At 28.6% G+C, this 18,089-nt stretch overlaps 3 protein-coding genes and 3 long non-coding RNA genes across 9 annotated transcripts in view; all 6 read right to left on the bottom strand.

Moving 5' to 3' along the window:
* LOC113556041 overlaps nucleotides 1-18,089 on the bottom strand; it is a 47,486-nt gene that overhangs the window by 15,438 nt on the left and 13,959 nt on the right. The gene's annotated exons all lie outside the window — the stretch shown is intronic.
* LOC113556047 lies at nucleotides 76-1,611 on the bottom strand. 2 transcript variants are annotated; one of them, XM_026960770.2, is made up of 5 exons: nucleotides 1,442-1,611; nucleotides 1,263-1,377; nucleotides 834-963; nucleotides 419-548; nucleotides 80-131 (listed from the first exon to the last, which is right to left on the bottom strand). In XM_026960770.2, the coding sequence occupies exons 2-4, from the start codon at nucleotides 1,338-1,340 to the stop codon at nucleotides 442-444; spliced, it is 315 nt and encodes a 104-aa protein (XP_026816571.1). In that variant the 5' UTR covers nucleotides 1,341-1,377; nucleotides 1,442-1,611; the 3' UTR covers nucleotides 80-131; nucleotides 419-441. The 2 variants fall into 2 exon arrangements, 1 of the variants encoding a protein (XP_026816571.1); XR_003405440.2 differs by lacking the exons at nucleotides 419-548; nucleotides 834-963 and having other exon boundaries at nucleotides 76-131; nucleotides 1,160-1,377.
* LOC113556049 lies at nucleotides 2,219-3,340 on the bottom strand. The gene is made up of 4 exons (XR_003405441.2): nucleotides 3,171-3,340; nucleotides 2,889-3,106; nucleotides 2,563-2,692; nucleotides 2,219-2,275 (listed from the first exon to the last, which is right to left on the bottom strand). It is a non-coding gene; the product is annotated as an uncharacterized LOC113556049 (long non-coding RNA).
* On the bottom strand, nucleotides 3,948-5,069 carry LOC113556050. The gene is made up of 4 exons (XR_003405442.2): nucleotides 4,900-5,069; nucleotides 4,618-4,835; nucleotides 4,292-4,421; nucleotides 3,948-4,004 (listed from the first exon to the last, which is right to left on the bottom strand). It is a non-coding gene; the product is annotated as an uncharacterized LOC113556050 (long non-coding RNA).
* On the bottom strand, nucleotides 5,678-7,215 carry LOC113556046. Of its 3 annotated transcripts, XM_026960769.2 has the most exons (5): nucleotides 7,046-7,215; nucleotides 6,867-6,981; nucleotides 6,438-6,567; nucleotides 6,021-6,150; nucleotides 5,682-5,733 (listed from the first exon to the last, which is right to left on the bottom strand). In XM_026960769.2, exons 2-4 carry the CDS (start codon nucleotides 6,942-6,944, stop codon nucleotides 6,044-6,046), a joined length of 315 nt encoding a protein of 104 aa, XP_026816570.1. In that variant the 5' UTR covers nucleotides 6,945-6,981; nucleotides 7,046-7,215; the 3' UTR covers nucleotides 5,682-5,733; nucleotides 6,021-6,043. The 3 variants fall into 3 exon arrangements, 1 of the variants encoding a protein (XP_026816570.1); XR_003405438.2 differs by lacking the exon at nucleotides 6,438-6,567 and having other exon boundaries at nucleotides 6,764-6,981; XR_003405439.2 differs by lacking the exons at nucleotides 6,021-6,150; nucleotides 6,438-6,567 and having other exon boundaries at nucleotides 5,678-5,733; nucleotides 6,764-6,981.
* LOC113556051 lies at nucleotides 9,117-10,195 on the bottom strand. The gene is made up of 4 exons (XR_003405443.1): nucleotides 10,042-10,195; nucleotides 9,832-9,980; nucleotides 9,438-9,567; nucleotides 9,117-9,151 (listed from the first exon to the last, which is right to left on the bottom strand). It is a non-coding gene; the product is annotated as an uncharacterized LOC113556051 (long non-coding RNA).

Here is an 18,089-nt window from a genome sequence, read left to right as displayed (position 1 = left end):
TACACATACATTGCATTATTATTTTCAACATCTTCAAGTCCATTATTAACATAGGATGTTGATACTTTCCCACGTGTGAGAAATGTGAATCCATGTCTCAGCATGCCTTGTGTGATCTGCCGTAGTGCCATCTAAAAATATGTAGTCAATTAAATTTGTATAATGGTTGGAGAATAACTTGAGAATTCAGTGTTTTATAAGCATTTAAATTATGAATTTGTAATATGAGTAAAAAGTATCAAATACAACTGAGTTGTATAGTGTTTATAGTGTAACAGGTTATTTGAAATTTATGAAAGTTAATAATGGGAAATTAGAATCATTTACTTAATGTAATGGTCAGGGTTTCATGACACTAAACTGTTGTTACATTACTATTCATTTCCTATCAATTACATTCAATAACCATTACACGTACATTGCATATAACACGTATTATTCTCAGCATCTTCTAGTCCATTTGCAACATAGGATGTTGATACTTTCCCACGTGTGAGATAAGTGAATCCATGCGTCAGAATTCCTTAAGTGAACTGCCGTACTGCCATCTAAAATATGTAGTCAATTAAATTTGTATAATGGTTGGAGAATAACTTGAGAATTCAGTGTTTTATAAGCATTTAAATTATGAATTTGTAATATGAGTAAAAAGTATCAAATACAACTGAGTTGTATATGTTTATAGTGTAACAGGTTATTTGAAAATTATGAAAGTTAATAATGGGAAATTAGAATCATTTACTTAATGTAATGGTCAGGGTTTCATGACACTAAACTTTTGTTACATTACTATTCATTTCCTATCAATTACATTCAATAACCATTACACGTACATTGCATATAACACGTATTATTCTCAGCATCTTCTAGTCCATTTGCAACGTAGGCTGTTGATACTATCCCACGCGTGAGAAATGTGAATTCATGTATCAGCGTGACTTGAGTGATCTGCCGTACTGCCTTCTAAAAATATGTAGTCAATTAAATTCGTATAATGGTTGGAGAATAACTTGAGAATTCAGTGTTTTATAAGCATTTAAATTATGAATTTGTTATATGAGTCAAAAGTATCAAATACAACTGAGTTGTATAATGTTTATAAAGTAACAGGTTATTGGAAAATTATGAAAGTCAATAATGGAAAATTAGAATCATTTACTTTATGTAATGGTCAGGGTTTCATGACACCATCTTTTTGATGCACTTCTATCAATTGAATTTTAATTACTTTGAGTAACTATTATACGTAGACTGCATTAAACCTGCAATATTCTCGACCTCCTCCAGTCCATTAATGTAGGATGTTGATACTTTCCCACGTGTGAGATAAGTGAATCCATGCGTCTCCATTCCTTGAGTAAACTGCTGTATTGTCATCTGAAAAAATGTAGTCTTTTAAATATGTTTTATAAATGAATTATAAAATGACACTACAACACACCATAAGAAGTACTAAAATTTATATATGACAACTAGTACGCGGCCAACACTGATTAATTCAGATATGGAAAAAAACTAACGGACAAACTTCATTCTTATTACAAAAAATTTGAAAACAATTTACAGCTGAAGATCATATACCCATAATATAAATGTAAAACTGCAAAAATATACGAAATTAAAACGTATTACCCATGATAAGAAACAATAATATTGATAAACCATATAAGATAGTACAAATCTACTGGATTGTTTTGTTTGATTATAACGTAAAAATAGTGTATTTAATGAATGCACTTGTACAATATCCTATAATTGATCATATTCAAATTGAAATAAATAAGAATTTGTATTATTTGTCAATAGTATGTTTTATAGTGTGTCCAAAGCATGAGGTTAAATGAAACGGGTGACGATTTTAATAATGGTATAATACAATCATTTATTTCATCATTTGGACAACTTTTTTAAACATTAACTTAATATTAGAGTGTTTTATATACAACTTAAAATATGAATTTGTGAATTCCGTCTTGTTTATCGTATACACAAGTAGTAAAAATAAAGATAATTTTATAGCTAAAGGAATCTTTAACAGTAATAATAACAAACTAAAGGTGTTTACAAAATTTTTATTCACATTTTTAACAAATCTCAATTTTTACACTACTATTAATTTAGTACTAATTACATTCAATAACCAATACACATACATTGCATTATTATTTTCAACATCTTCAAGTCCATTATTAACATAGGATGTTGATACTTTCCCACGTGTGAGAAATGTGAATCCATGTCTCAGCATGCCTTGTGTGATCTGCCGTAGTGCCATCTAAAAATATGTAGTCAATTAAATTTGTATAATGGTTGGAGAATAACTTGAGAATTCAGTGTTTTATAAGCATTTAAATTATGAATTTGTAATATGAGTAAAAAGTATCAAATACAACTGAGTTGTATAGTGTTTATAGTGTAACAGGTTATTTGAAATTTATGAAAGTTAATAATGGGAAATTAGAATCATTTACTTAATGTAATGGTCAGGGTTTCATGACACTAAACTGTTGTTACATTACTATTCATTTCCTATCAATTACATTCAATAACCATTACACGTACATTGCATATAACACGTATTATTCTCAGCATCTTCTAGTCCATTTGCAACGTAGGCTGTTGATACTATCCCACGCGTGAGAAATGTGAATTCATGTATCAGCGTGACTTGAGTGATCTGCCGTACTGCCTTCTAAAAATATGTAGTCAATTAAATTCGTATAATGGTTGGAGAATAACTTGAGAATTCAGTGTTTTATAAGCATTTAAATTATGAATTTGTTATATGAGTCAAAAGTATCAAATACAACTGAGTTGTATAATGTTTATAAAGTAACAGGTTATTGGAAAATTATGAAAGTCAATAATGGAAAATTAGAATCATTTACTTTATGTAATGGTCAGGGTTTCATGACACCATCTTTTTGATGCACTTCTATCAATTGAATTTTAATTACTTTGAGTAACTATTATACGTAGACTGCATTAAACCTGCAATATTCTCGACCTCCTCCAGTCCATTAATGTAGGATGTTGATACTTTCCCACGTGTGAGATAAGTGAATCCATGCGTCTCCATTCCTTGAGTAAACTGCTGTATTGTCATCTGAAAAAATGTAGTCTTTTAAATATGTTTTATAAATGAATTATAAAATGACACTACAACACACCATAAGAAGTACTAAAATTTATATATGACAACTAGTACGCGGCCAACACTGATTAATTCAGATATGGAAAAAAACTAACGGACAAACTTCATTCTTATTACAAAAAATTTGAAAACAATTTACAGCTGAAGATCATATACCCATAATATAAATGTAAAACTGCAAAAATATACGAAATTAAAACGTATTACCCATGATAAGAAACAATAATATTGATAAACCATATAAGATAGTACAAATCTACTGGATTGTTTTGTTTGATTATAACGTAAAAATAGTGTATTTAATGAATGCACTTGTACAATATCCTATAATTGATCATATTCAAATTGAAATAAATAAGAATTTGTATTATTTGTCAATAGTATGTTTTATAGTGTGTCCAAAGCATGAGGTTAAATGAAACGGGTGACGATTTTAATAATGGTATAATACAATCATTTATTTCATCATTTGGACAACTTTTTTAAACATTAACTTAATATTAGAGTGTTTTATATACAACTTAAAATATGAATTTGTGAATTCCGTCTTGTTTATCGTATACACAAGTAGTAAAAATAAAGATAATTTTATAGCTAAAGGAATCTTTAACAGTAATAATAACAAACTAAAGGTGTTTACAAAATTTTTATTCACATTTTTAACAAATCTCAATTTTTACACTACTATTAATTTAGTACTAATTACATTCAATAACCAATACACATACATTGCATTATTATTTTCAACATCTTCAAGTCCATTATTAACATAGGATGTTGATACTTTCCCACGTGTGAGAAATGTGAATCCATGTCTCAGCATGCCTTGTGTGATCTGCCGTAGTGCCATCTAAAAATATGTAGTCAATTAAATTTGTATAATGGTTGGAGAATAACTTGAGAATTCAGTGTTTTATAAGCATTTAAATTATGAATTTGTAATATGAGTAAAAAGTATCAAATACAACTGAGTTGTATAGTGTTTATAGTGTAACAGGTTATTTGAAATTTATGAAAGTTAATAATGGGAAATTAGAATCATTTACTTAATGTAATGGTCAGGGTTTCATGACACTAAACTGTTGTTACATTACTATTCATTTCCTATCAATTACATTCAATAACCATTACACGTACATTGCATATAACACGTATTATTCTCAGCATCTTCTAGTCCATTTGCAACGTAGGCTGTTGATACTATCCCACGCGTGAGAAATGTGAATTCATGTATCAGCGTGACTTGAGTGATCTGCCGTACTGCCTTCTAAAAATATGTAGTCAATTAAATTCGTATAATGGTTGGAGAATAACTTGAGAATTCAGTGTTTTATAAGCATTTAAATTATGAATTTGTTATATGAGTCAAAAGTATCAAATACAACTGAGTTGTATAATGTTTATAAAGTAACAGGTTATTGGAAAATTATGAAAGTCAATAATGGAAAATTAGAATCATTTACTTTATGTAATGGTCAGGGTTTCATGACACCATCTTTTTGATGCACTTCTATCAATTGAATTTTAATTACTTTGAGTAACTATTATACGTAGACTGCATTAAACCTGCAATATTCTCGACCTCCTCCAGTCCATTAATGTAGGATGTTGATACTTTCCCACGTGTGAGATAAGTGAATCCATGCGTCTCCATTCCTTGAGTAAACTGCTGTATTGTCATCTGAAAAAATGTAGTCTTTTAAATATGTTTTATAAATGAATTATAAAATGACACTACAACACACCATAAGAAGTACTAAAATTTATATATGACAACTAGTACGCGGCCAACACTGATTAATTCAGATATGGAAAAAAACTAACGGACAAACTTCATTCTTATTACAAAAAATTTGAAAACAATTTACAGCTGAAGATCATATACCCATAATATAAATGTAAAACTGCAAAAATATACGAAATTAAAACGTATTACCCATGATAAGAAACAATAATATTGATAAACCATATAAGATAGTACAAATCTACTGGATTGTTTTGTTTGATTATAACGTAAAAATAGTGTATTTAATGAATGCACTTGTACAATATCCTATAATTGATCATATTCAAATTGAAATAAATAAGAATTTGTATTATTTGTCAATAGTATGTTTTATAGTGTGTCCAAAGCATGAGGTTAAATGAAACGGGTGACGATTTTAATAATGGTATAATACAATCATTTATTTCATCATTTGGACAACTTTTTTAAACATTAACTTAATATTAGAGTGTTTTATATACAACTTAAAATATGAATTTGTGAATTCCGTCTTGTTTATCGTATACACAAGTAGTAAAAATAAAGATAATTTTATAGCTAAAGGAATCTTTAACAGTAATAATAACAAACTAAAGGTGTTTACAAAATTTTTATTCACATTTTTAACAAATCTCAATTTTTACACTACTATTAATTTAGTACTAATTACATTCAATAACCAATACACATACATTGCATTATTATTTTCAACATCTTCAAGTCCATTATTAACATAGGATGTTGATACTTTCCCACGTGTGAGAAATGTGAATCCATGTCTCAGCATGCCTTGTGTGATCTGCCGTAGTGCCATCTAAAAATATGTAGTCAATTAAATTTGTATAATGGTTGGAGAATAACTTGAGAATTCAGTGTTTTATAAGCATTTAAATTATGAATTTGTAATATGAGTAAAAAGTATCAAATACAACTGAGTTGTATAGTGTTTATAGTGTAACAGGTTATTTGAAATTTATGAAAGTTAATAATGGGAAATTAGAATCATTTACTTAATGTAATGGTCAGGGTTTCATGACACTAAACTGTTGTTACATTACTATTCATTTCCTATCAATTACATTCAATAACCATTACACGTACATTGCATATAACACGTATTATTCTCAGCATCTTCTAGTCCATTTGCAACATAGGATGTTGATACTTTCCCACGTGTGAGATAAGTGAATCCATGCGTCAGAATTCCTTAAGTGAACTGCCGTACTGCCATCTAAAAATATGTAGTCAATTAAATTTGTATAATGGTTGGAGAATAACTTGAGAATTCAGTGTTTTATAAGCATTTAAATTATGAATTTGTAATATGAGTAAAAAGTATCAAATACAACTGAGTTGTATAATGTTTATAGTGTAACAGGTTATTTGAAAATTATGAAAGTTAATAATGGGAAATTAGAATCATTTACTTAATGTAATGGTCAGGGTTTCATGACACTAAACTTTTGTTACATTACTATTCATTTCCTATCAATTACATTCAATAACCATTACACGTACATTGCATATAACACGTATTATTCTCAGCATCTTCTAGTCCATTTGCAACGTAGGCTGTTGATACTATCCCACGCGTGAGAAATGTGAATTCATGTATCAGCGTGACTTGAGTGATCTGCCGTACTGCCTTCTAAAAATATGTAGTCAATTAAATTCGTATAATGGTTGGAGAATAACTTGAGAATTCAGTGTTTTATAAGCATTTAAATTATGAATTTGTTATATGAGTCAAAAGTATCAAATACAACTGAGTTGTATAATGTTTATAAAGTAACAGGTTATTTGAAAATTATGAAAGTCAATAATGGAAAATTAGAATCATTTACTTTATGTAATGGTCAGGGTTTCATGACACCATCTTTTTGATGCACTTCTATCAATTGAATTTTAATTACTTTGAGTAACTATTATACGTAGACTGCATTAAACCTGCAATATTCTCGACCTCCTCCAGTCCATTAATGTAGGATGTTGATACTTTCCCACGTGTGAGATAAGTGAATCCATGCGTCTCCATTCCTTGAGTAAACTGCTGTATTGTCATCTGAAAAAATGTAGTCTTTTAAATATGTTTTATAAATGAATTATAAAATGACACTACAACACACCATAAGAAGTACTAAAATTTATATATGACAACTAGTACGCGGCCAACACTGATTAATTCAGATATGGAAAAAAACTAACGGACAAACTTCATTCTTATTACAAAAAATTTGAAAACAATTTACAGCTGAAGATCATATACCCATAATATAAATGTAAAACTGCAAAAATATACGAAATTAAAACGTATTACCCATGATAAGAAACAATAATATTGATAAACCATATAAGATAGTACAAATCTACTGGATTGTTTTGTTTGATTATAACGTAAAAATAGTGTATTTAATGAATGCACTTGTACAATATCCTATAATTGATCATATTCAAATTGAAATAAATAAGAATTTGTATTATTTGTCAATAGTATGTTTTATAGTGTGTCCAAAGCATGAGGTTAAATGAAACGGGTGACGATTTTAATAATGGTATAATACAATCATTTATTTCATCATTTGGACAACTTTTTTAAACATTAACTTAATATTAGAGTGTTTTATATACAACTTAAAATATGAATTTGTGAATTCCGTCTTGTTTATCGTATACACAAGTAGTAAAAATAAAGATAATTTTATAGCTAAAGGAATCTTTAACAGTAATAATAACAAACTAAAGGTGTTTACAAAATTTTTATTCACATTTTTAACAAATCTCAATTTTTACACTACTATTAATTTAGTACTAATTACATTCAATAACCAATACACATACATTGCATTATTATTTTCAACATCTTCAAGTCCATTATTAACATAGGATGTTGATACTTTCCCACGTGTGAGAAATGTGAATCCATGTCTCAGCATGCCTTGTGTGATCTGCCGTAGTGCCATCTAAAAATATGTAGTCAATTAAATTTGTATAATGGTTGGAGAATAACTTGAGAATTCAGTGTTTTATAAGCATTTAAATTATGAATTTGTAATATGAGTAAAAAGTATCAAATACAACTGAGTTGTATAGTGTTTATAGTGTAACAGGTTATTTGAAATTTATGAAAGTTAATAATGGGAAATTAGAATCATTTACTTAATGTAATGGTCAGGGTTTCATGACACTAAACTGTTGTTACATTACTATTCATTTCCTATCAATTACATTCAATAACCATTACACGTACATTGCATATAACACGTATTATTCTCAGCATCTTCTAGTCCATTTGCAACGTAGGCTGTTGATACTATCCCACGCGTGAGAAATGTGAATTCATGTATCAGCGTGACTTGAGTGATCTGCCGTACTGCCTTCTAAAAATATGTAGTCAATTAAATTTGTATAATGGTTGGAGAATAACTTGAGAATTCAGTGTTTTATAAGCATTTAAATTATGAATTTGTTATATGAGTCAAAAGTATCAAATACAACTGAGTTGTATAATGTTTATAAAGTAACAGGTTATTGGAAAATTATGAAAGTCAATAATGGGAAATTAGAATCATTTACTTATGTAATGGTCAGGGTTTCATGACACTATCTTTTGATACATTACTATTCAATTGAATTTAATTACATTGAGTAACTATTATACGTAGACTGCATTAAACCTGCAATATTCTCGACCTCCTCCAGTCCATTAATGTAGGATGTTGATACTTTCCCACGTGTGAGATAAGTGAATCCATGCGTCTCCATTCCTTGAGTAAACTGCTGTATTGCCATCTAAAAATAAATGTAGTCAATTAAATTTGTATAATGGATTGGAGAATAACTTGACAATTACAGTGAAGTTTTATAAGCATTTAAATTATGAATATTGTAATATGAGTAAAAAGTATCGTAAAAATACAACTGAAGTTGTATTGTTTTTAAATAAGTGTAACAGGTTATTTGAAATGAGGTTTATGAAAGTTAATAATGGTAAATTAGAATCATTTACTTAATGTAAATGGTCAGGGTTTCATGACACTAAACTGTTGTATACATTAACTATTCATTTCCTATCAATTACATTCAATAACCATTACACGTACATTGCATATAACACATTGTATTATTCTCAGCATCTTCAAGTCCATTTGCAACATAGGATGTTGATACTTTCCCACGTGTGAGATAAGTGAATCCATGCTCAGCATTCCTTAAGTGAACTGCCGTACTGCCATCTAAAAATATGTAGTCAATTAAATTTGTATAATGGTTGGAGAATAACTTGAGAATTCAGTGTTTTATAAGCATTTAAATTATGAATTTGTAATATGAGTAAAAAGTATCAAATACAACTGAGTTGTATAATGTTTATAGTGTAACAGGTTATTTGAAATTATGAAAGTTAATAATGGGAAATTAGAATCATTTACTTAATGTAATGGTCAGGGTTTCATGACACTAAACTTTTGTTACATTACTATTCATTTCCTATCAATTACATTCAATAACCATTACACGTACATTGCATATAACACGTATTATTCTCAGCATCTTCTAGTCCATTTGCAACGTAGGCTGTTGATACTATCCCACGCGTGAGAAATGTGAATTCATGTATCAGCGTGACTTGAGTGATCTGCCGTACTGCCTTCTAAAAATATGTAGTCAATTAAATTCGTATAATGGTTGGAGAATAACTTGAGAATTCAGTGTTTTATAAGCATTTAAATTATGAATTTGTTATATGAGTCAAAAGTATCAAATACAACTGAGTTGTATAATGTTTATAAAGTAACAGGTTATTTGAAAATTATGAAAGTCAATAATGGAAAATTAGAATCATTTACTTATGTAATGGTCAGGGTTTCATGACACCATCTTTTTGATGCACTTCTATCAATTGAATTTTAATTACTTTGAGTAACTATTATACGTAGACTGCATTAAACCTGCAATATTCTCGACCTCCTCCAGTCCATTAATGTAGGATGTTGATACTTTCCCACGTGTGAGATAAGTGAATCCATGCGTCTCCATTCCTTGAGTAAACTGCTGTATTGTCATCTGAAAAAATGTAGTCTTTTAAATATGTTTTAATGAATTATAAAATGACACTACAACACACCATAAGAAGTACTAAAATTTATATATGACAACTAGTACGCGGCCAACACTGATTAATTCAGATATGGAAAAAAACTAACGGACAAACTTCATTCTTATTACAAAAAATTTGAAAACAATTTACAGCTGAAGATCATATACCCATAATATAAATGTAAAACTGCAAAAAATATACGAAATTAAAACGTATTACCCATGATAAGAAACAATAATATTGATAAACCATATAAGATAGTACAAATCTACTGGATTGTTTTGTTTGATTATAACGTAAAAATAGTGTATTTAATGAATGCACTTGTACAATATCCTATAATTGATCATATTCAAATTGAAATAAATAAGAATTTGTATTATTTGTCAATAGTATGTTTTATAGTGTGTCCAAAGCATGAGGTTAAATGAAACGGGTGACGATTTTAATAATGGTATAATACAATCATTTATTTCATCATTTGGACAACTTTTTTAAACATTAACTTAATATTAGAGTGTTTTATATACAACTTAAAATATGAATTTGTGAATTCCGTCTTGTTTATCGTATACACAAGTAGTAAAAATAAAGATAATTTTATAGCTAAAGGAATCTTTAACAGTAATAATAACAAACTAAAGGTGTTTACAAAATTTTTATTCACATTTTTAACAAATCTCAATTTTTACACTACTATTAATTTAGTACTAATTACATTCAATAACCAATACACATACATTGCATTATTATTTTCAACATCTTCAAGTCCATTATTAACATAGGATGTTGATACTTTCCCACGTGTGAGAAATGTGAATCCATGTCTCAGCATGCCTTGTGTGATCTGCCGTAGTGCCATCTAAAAATATGTAGTCAATTAAATTTGTATAATGGTTGGAGAATAACTTGAGAATTCAGTGTTTTATAAGCATTTAAATTATGAATTTGTAATATGAGTAAAAAGTATCAAATACAACTGAGTTGTATAGTGTTTATAGTGTAACAGGTTATTTGAAATTTATGAAAGTTAATAATGGGAAATTAGAATCATTTACTTAATGTAATGGTCAGGGTTTCATGACACTAAACTGTTGTTACATTACTATTCATTTCCTATCAATTACATTCAATAACCATTACACGTACATTGCATATAACACGTATTATTCTCAGCATCTTCTAGTCCATTTGCAACATAGGATGTTGATACTTTCCCACGTGTGAGATAAGTGAATCCATGCGTCAGAATTCCTTAAGTGAACTGCCGTACTGCCCATCTAGAAAATATGTAGTCAATGTAAATTTGTATAATGGTTGGAGAATAACTGAGAATTCAGTGTTTTATAAGCAATTTATTATGAATTTGTAATATGAGTAAAAAGTATCAATACAAACTGAGTTGTTTAATGTTTATAGTGTACAGGTTATTTGAAAAATTATGAAAGTTAATAATGGGAGATTAGAATCATTTACTTAATGTAATGGTCAGGGTTCATTCAGACACTAAACTTTTGTTACATTACTATTCCATTTCCCTATCAATTACATTCAATAAACATACACGTAAATTGCATATAACATCGTATTATTCTCAGCATCTTCTAGTCCATTTGCAACGTAGGCTGTTGATTACTATCCCACGCAGTGAGAAATGTGAATTCATATATCAGCGTGACTTGAGTGATCTGCCGTTACTGCCTTCTAAAAATATGTAGTCAATTAAATTCGTATAATGGTTGGAGAAAACTTGAGAATTCAGTGTTTTATAAGCATTTAAATTATGAATTTGTTATATGAGTCAAAAGTATCAAATACAACTGAGTTGTATAATGTTTATAGTGTAACAGGTTATTTGAAAATTATGAAAGTTAATAATGGGAAATTAGAATCATTTACTTAATGTAATGGTCAGGGTTTCATGACACCATCTTTTTGATGCACTTCTATCAATTGAATTTTAATTACTTTGAGTAACTATTATACGTAGACTGCATAAACCTGCAATATTCTCGACCTCCTCCAGTCCATTAATGTAGGATGTTGATACTTTCCCACGTGTGAGATAAGTGAATCCATGCGTCTCCATTCCTTGAGTAAACTGCTGTATTGTCATCTGAAAAAATGTAGTCTTTTAAATATGTTTTATAAATGAATTATAAAATGACACTACAACACACCATAAGAAGTACTAAAATTTATATATGACAACTAGTACGCGGCCAACACTGATTAATTCAGATATGGAAAAAACTAACGGACAAACTTCATTCTTATTACAAAATAAATTTTGAAAACAATTTACAGCTGAAGATCATATACCCATAATTATAAAAGTAAACTGCAAAAATATACGAAATTAAAACGTATTACCCATGATAAGAAACAATAATATTGATAAACCATATAAGATAGTACAAATCTACTGGATGTTTTGTTTGATTATAACGTAAAAATAGTGTATTTAATGAATGCACTTGTACAATATCCCTATAATTGATATATTCAAATTGAAATAAATAAGAATTTGTATTATTTGTCAATAGTATGTTTTATAGTGTGTCCAAGCATGAGGTTAAATGAACGGGTGACGATTTAATAATGGTATAATACAATCATTTATTTCATCATTTGGACAACTTTTTTAAAACATTAACTTAATATTAGAGTGTTTTATATACAACTTAAAATAGAATTTGTGAATTCCGTCTCTTATCGTATACACAAGTAGTAAAAATAAAGATAATTTTATAGCTAAAGGAATCTTTAACAGTAATAATAACAAACTAAAGGTGTTTACAAAATTTTTATTCACATTTTTAACAAATCTCAATTTTTACACTACTAATAAATTTAGTACCTAATTACATTCAATAACCATACACATACATGGCAGTATTATTTTCAACATCTTCAAGTCATCTTAACATAGGATGTTGATACTTCCACGTGTGAGAAATGTGAATCCACTGTCTCAGCATGCCATGTGTGATCTGCCGTAGTGCCATCTAAAATATGTAGTCAATTAAATTTGTAAATGGTTGGAGAATAACTTGAGAATTCAGTGTTTGTATAAGAATTTAAATTAGAATTGTAATATGAGTAAAAAGTATCAAATGACAACTGAGTTGTATAGTGTTTATAGTGTAAAAGGTTATTTGAAATTTATGAAAGTTAATAATGGGAAATTAGAATCATTTACTTAATGTAATGGTCAGGGTTCATGACACTAAACTGTTGTACATTACTATTAATTTCCTATTCAATTACATTCAATAACCATTACACGTACATTGCATTATAACACGTATTATTCTCAGCATCTTCAAGTCCATTTGCAACATAGGATGTTGATACTTTCCCACGTGTGAGATAAGTGAATCCATGCGTCAGAATTCCTTAAGTGAACTGCCGTACTGCCATCTGAAAATATGTAGTCAATTAAATTGTATAATGGTTGGAGATAACTTGAGAAGTCAGTGTTTTATAAGCATTTAAATTATGAATTTGTAATATGAGTAAAAGTATCAAATACAACTGAGTGTATAATGTTTATAGTGTAACAGGTTATTTGAAAATTATGAAAGTTAATAATGGGAGATTAGAATCATTTACTTAATGTAATGGTCAGGGTTTCATGACACTAAACTTTTGTTACATTACTATTCATTTCCTATCAATTACATTCAATAACCATTACACGTACATGCATATAACACGTATTATTCTCAGCATCTTCTAGTCCATTTGCAACGTAGGCTGTTGATACTATCCCACGCGTGAGAAATGTGAATTCATATATCAGCGTGACTTGAGTGATCGCCGTACGCCTTATAAAATATGTAGTCAATTAAATTCGTATAATGGTTGGAGAATAACTTGAGAATTCAGTGTTTTATAAGCATTTAAATTATGAATTTGTTATATGAGTCAAAAGTATCAAATACAACTGAGTTGTATAATGTTTATAGTGTAACAGGTTATTTGAAAATTATGAAAGTTAATAATGGGAGATTAGAATCATTTACTTAATGTAATGGTCAGGGTTTCATGACACCATCTTTTTGATGCACTTCTATCAATTGATTTTAATTACTTTGAGTAACTATTATACGTAGACTGCATTAAACCTGCAATATTCTCGACCTCCTCCAGTCCATTAATGTAGGATGTTGATACTTTCCCACGTGTGAGATAAGTGAATCCATGCGTCTCCATTCCTTGAGTAAACTGCTGTATTGTCATCTGAAAAAATGTAGTCTTTTAAATATGTTTTATAAATTAATTATAAAATGACACTACAACACACCATAAGAAGTACTAAAATTTATATATGACACCTAGTACGCGGCCAACACTGATTAATTCAGATATGGAAAAAAAACTAACGGACAAACTTCATTCTTATTACAAAAAATTTGAAAACAATTTACAGCTGAAGATCATATACCCATAATATAAATGTAAAACTGCAAAAATATACGAAATTAAAACGTATTACCCATGATAAGAAACAATAATATTGATAAAACCATATAAGATAGTACAAATCTACTGGATTGTTTTGTTGATTATAACGTAAAAATAGTGTATTTAATGAATGCACTTGTACAATATCCTATAATTGATCATATTCAAATTGAAATAAATAAGAATTTGTATTATTTGTCAATAGTATGGTTTTATAGTGTGTCCAAAGCATGAGGTTAAATGAAACGGGTGACGATTTTAATAATGGTATAATACAATCATTTATTTCATCATTTGGACAACTTTTTTAAAACATTAACTTAATATTAGAGTGTTTTATATACAACTTAAAATATGAATTTGTGATTCCGTCTTGTTTATCGTATACACAAGTAGTAAAAATAAAGATAATTTTATAGCTAAAGGATCTTTAACAGTAATAATAACAAACTAAAGGTGTTTACAAAATTTTATTCACATTTTTAACAAATCTCAATTTTTACACTACTATTAATTTAGTACTAATTACATTCAATAACCAATACACATACATTGCATTATTATTTTCAACATCTTCAAGTCCATTATTAACATAGGATGTTGATACTTTCCCACGTGTGAGAAATGTGAATCCATGTCTCAGCATGCCATGTGTGATCTGCCGTAGTGCCATCTAAAAATATGTAGTCAATTAAATTTGTATAATGGTTGGAGAATAACTTGAGAATTCAGTGTTTTATAAGCATTTAAATTATGAATTTGTAATATGAGTAAAAAGTATCAAATACAACTGAGTTGTATAGTGTTTATAGTTGTAACAGGTTATTTGAAATTTATGAAAGTTAATAATGGGAAATTAGAATCATTTACTTAATGTAATGGTCAGGGTTTCATGACACTAAACTGTTGTTACATTACTATTCATTTCCTATCAATTACATTCAATAACCATTACACGTACATTGCATATAACACGTTATTCTCAGCATCTTCAAGTCCATTTGCAACATAGGATGTTGATACTTTCCCACGTGTGAGATAAGTGAATCCATGCGTCAGAATTCCTTAAGTGAACTGCCGTACTGCCATCTGAAAATATGTAGTCAATTAAATTTGTATAATGGTTGGAGAATAACTTGAGAATTCAGTGTTTTATAAGCATTTAAATTATGAATTTGTAATATGAGTAAAAAGTATCAAATACAACTGAGTTGTATAATGTTTATAGTGTAACAGGTTATTTGAAAATTAGGAAAGTTAATAATGGGAGATTAGAATCATTTACTTAATGTAATGGTCAGGGTTTCATGACACTAAACTTTGTTACATTACTATTCATTTCCTATCAATTACATTCAATAACCATTACACGTACATTGCATATAACACGTATTATTCTCAGCATCTTCTAGTCCATTGCAACGTAGGCTGTTGATACTATCCCACGCGTGAGAAATGTGAATTCATATATCAGCGTGACTTGAGTGATCTGCCGTACTGCCTTCTAAAAATATGTAGTCAATTAAATTCGTATAATGGTTGGAGAATAACTTGAGAATTCAGTGTTTTATAAGCATTTAAATTATGAATTTGTTATATGAGTCAAAAGTATCAAATACAACTGAGTTGTATAATGTTTATAGTGTAACAGGTTATTTGAAAATTATGAAAGTTAATAATGGGAGATTAGAATCATTTACTTAATGTAATGGTCAGGGTTTCATGACACCATCTTTTTGATGCACTTCTATCAATTGATTTTAATTACTTTGAGTAACCTATTATACGTAGACTGCATTAAACCTGCAATATTCTCGACCTCCTCCAGTCCATTAATGTAGGATGTTGATACTTTCCCACGTGTGAGATAAGTGAATCCATGCGTCTCCATTCCTTGAGTAAACTGCTGTATTGTCATCTGAAAAAATGTAGTCTTTTAAATATGTTTTATAAATGAATTATAAAATGACACTACAACACACCATAAGAAGTACTAAAATTTATATATGACACCTAGTACGCGGCCAACACTGATTAATTCAGATATGGAAAAAACTAACGGACAAACTTCATTCTTATTACAAAAAATTTGAAAACAATTTACAGCTGAAGATCATATACCCATAATATAAAAGTAAAACTGCAAAAATATACGAAATTAAAACGTATTACCCATGATAAGAAACAATAATATTGATAAACCATATAAGATAGTACAAATCTACTGGATTGTTTTGTTTGATTATAACGTAAAAATAGTGTATTTAATGAATGCACTTGTACAATATCCTATAATTGATCATATTCAAATTGAAATAATAAGAATTTGTATTATTTGTCAATAGTATGTTTTATAGTGTGTCCAAAGCATGAGGTTAAATGAAACGGGTGACGATTTTAATAATGGTATAATACAATCATTTATTTCATCATTTGGACAACTTTTTTAAACATTAACTTAATATTAGAGTGTTTTATATACAACTTAAAATATGAATTTGTGAATTCCGTCTTCTTATTCGTATACACAAGTAGTAAAAATAAGATAATTTTATAGCTAAAGGATCTTTAACAGTAATAATAACAAACTAAAGGTGTTTACAAAATTTTTATTCACATTTTTAACAAATCTCAATTTTTACACTACTAATAATTTAGTACTAATTACATTCAATAACCAATACACATACATTGCATTATTATTTTCAACATCTTCAAGTCCATTATTAACATAGGATGTTGATACTTTCCACGTGTGAGAAATGTGAATCCATGTCTCAGCATGCCATGTGTGATCTGCCGTAGTGCCATCTAAAAATATGTAGTCAATTAAATTTGTATAATGGTTGGAGAATAACTTGAGAATTCAGTGTTTTATAAGCATTTAAATTATGAATTTGTAATATGAGTAAAAAGTATCAAATACAACTGAGTTGTATAGTGTTTATAGTGTAACAGGTTATTTGAAATTTATGAAAGTTAATAATGGGAAATTAGAATCATTTACTTAATGTAATGGTCAGGGTTTCATGACACTAAACTGTTGTTACATACTATTAATTTCCTATCAATTACATTCAATAACCATTACACGTACATTGCATATAACACGTATTATTCTCAGCATCTTCAAGTCCATTTGCAACATAGGATGTTGATACTTTCCCACGTGTGAGATAAGTGAATCCATGCGTCAGAATTCCTTAAGTGAACTGCCGTACTGCCATCTGAAAATATGTAGTCAATTAAATTTGTATAATGGTTGGAGAATAACTTGAGAATTCAGTGTTTTATAAGCATTTAAATTATGAATTTGTAATATGAGTAAAAAGTATCAAATACAACTGAGTTGTATAATGTTTATAGTGTAACAGGTTATTTGAAAATTATGAAAGTTAATAATGGGAGATTAGAATCATTTACTTAATGTAATGGTCAGGGTTTCATGACACTAAACTTTTGTTACATTACTATTCATTTCCTATCAATTACATTCAATAACCATTACACGTACATTGCATATAACACGTATTATTCTCAGCATCTTCTAGTCCATTTGCAACGTAGGCTGTTGATACTATCCCACGCGTGAGAAATGTGAATTC

The sequence above is a fragment of the Rhopalosiphum maidis genome, chromosome 3 (assembly GCF_003676215.2).
Source record: "Rhopalosiphum maidis isolate BTI-1 chromosome 3, ASM367621v3, whole genome shotgun sequence".
Classification (NCBI taxonomy): domain Eukaryota; kingdom Metazoa; phylum Arthropoda; class Insecta; order Hemiptera; family Aphididae; genus Rhopalosiphum; species Rhopalosiphum maidis.
This window is presented reverse-complemented; position numbering and strand designations above follow the sequence as displayed.

Excerpts from the sequence above, each read along its gene's own strand:
- LOC113556047 (XM_026960770.2), bottom strand. The coding sequence starts at position 1,340 with ATGGATTCACTTATCTCACACGTGGGAAAGTATCAACATCCTACATTA. Across the intron at positions 964-1,262 it reads GGAGGTCGAGAATATTGCAG|AAGGCAGTACGGCAGATCAC; the intron begins GTTTAATGCAGT and ends ACATATTTTTAG. Across the intron at positions 549-833 it reads TAATACGTGTTATATGCAAT|ATGGCAGTACGGCAGTTCAC; the intron begins GTACGTGTAATG and ends TACATATTTTAG.
- LOC113556046 (XM_026960769.2), bottom strand. The coding sequence starts at position 6,944 with ATGGATTCACTTATCTCACACGTGGGAAAGTATCAACATCCTACATTA. Across the intron at positions 6,568-6,866 it reads GGAGGTCGAGAATATTGCAG|AAGGCAGTACGGCAGATCAC; the intron begins GTTTAATGCAGT and ends ACATATTTTTAG. Across the intron at positions 6,151-6,437 it reads TAATACGTGTTATATGCAAT|ATGGCAGTACGGCAGTTCAC; the intron begins GTACGTGTAATG and ends ACATATTTTTAG.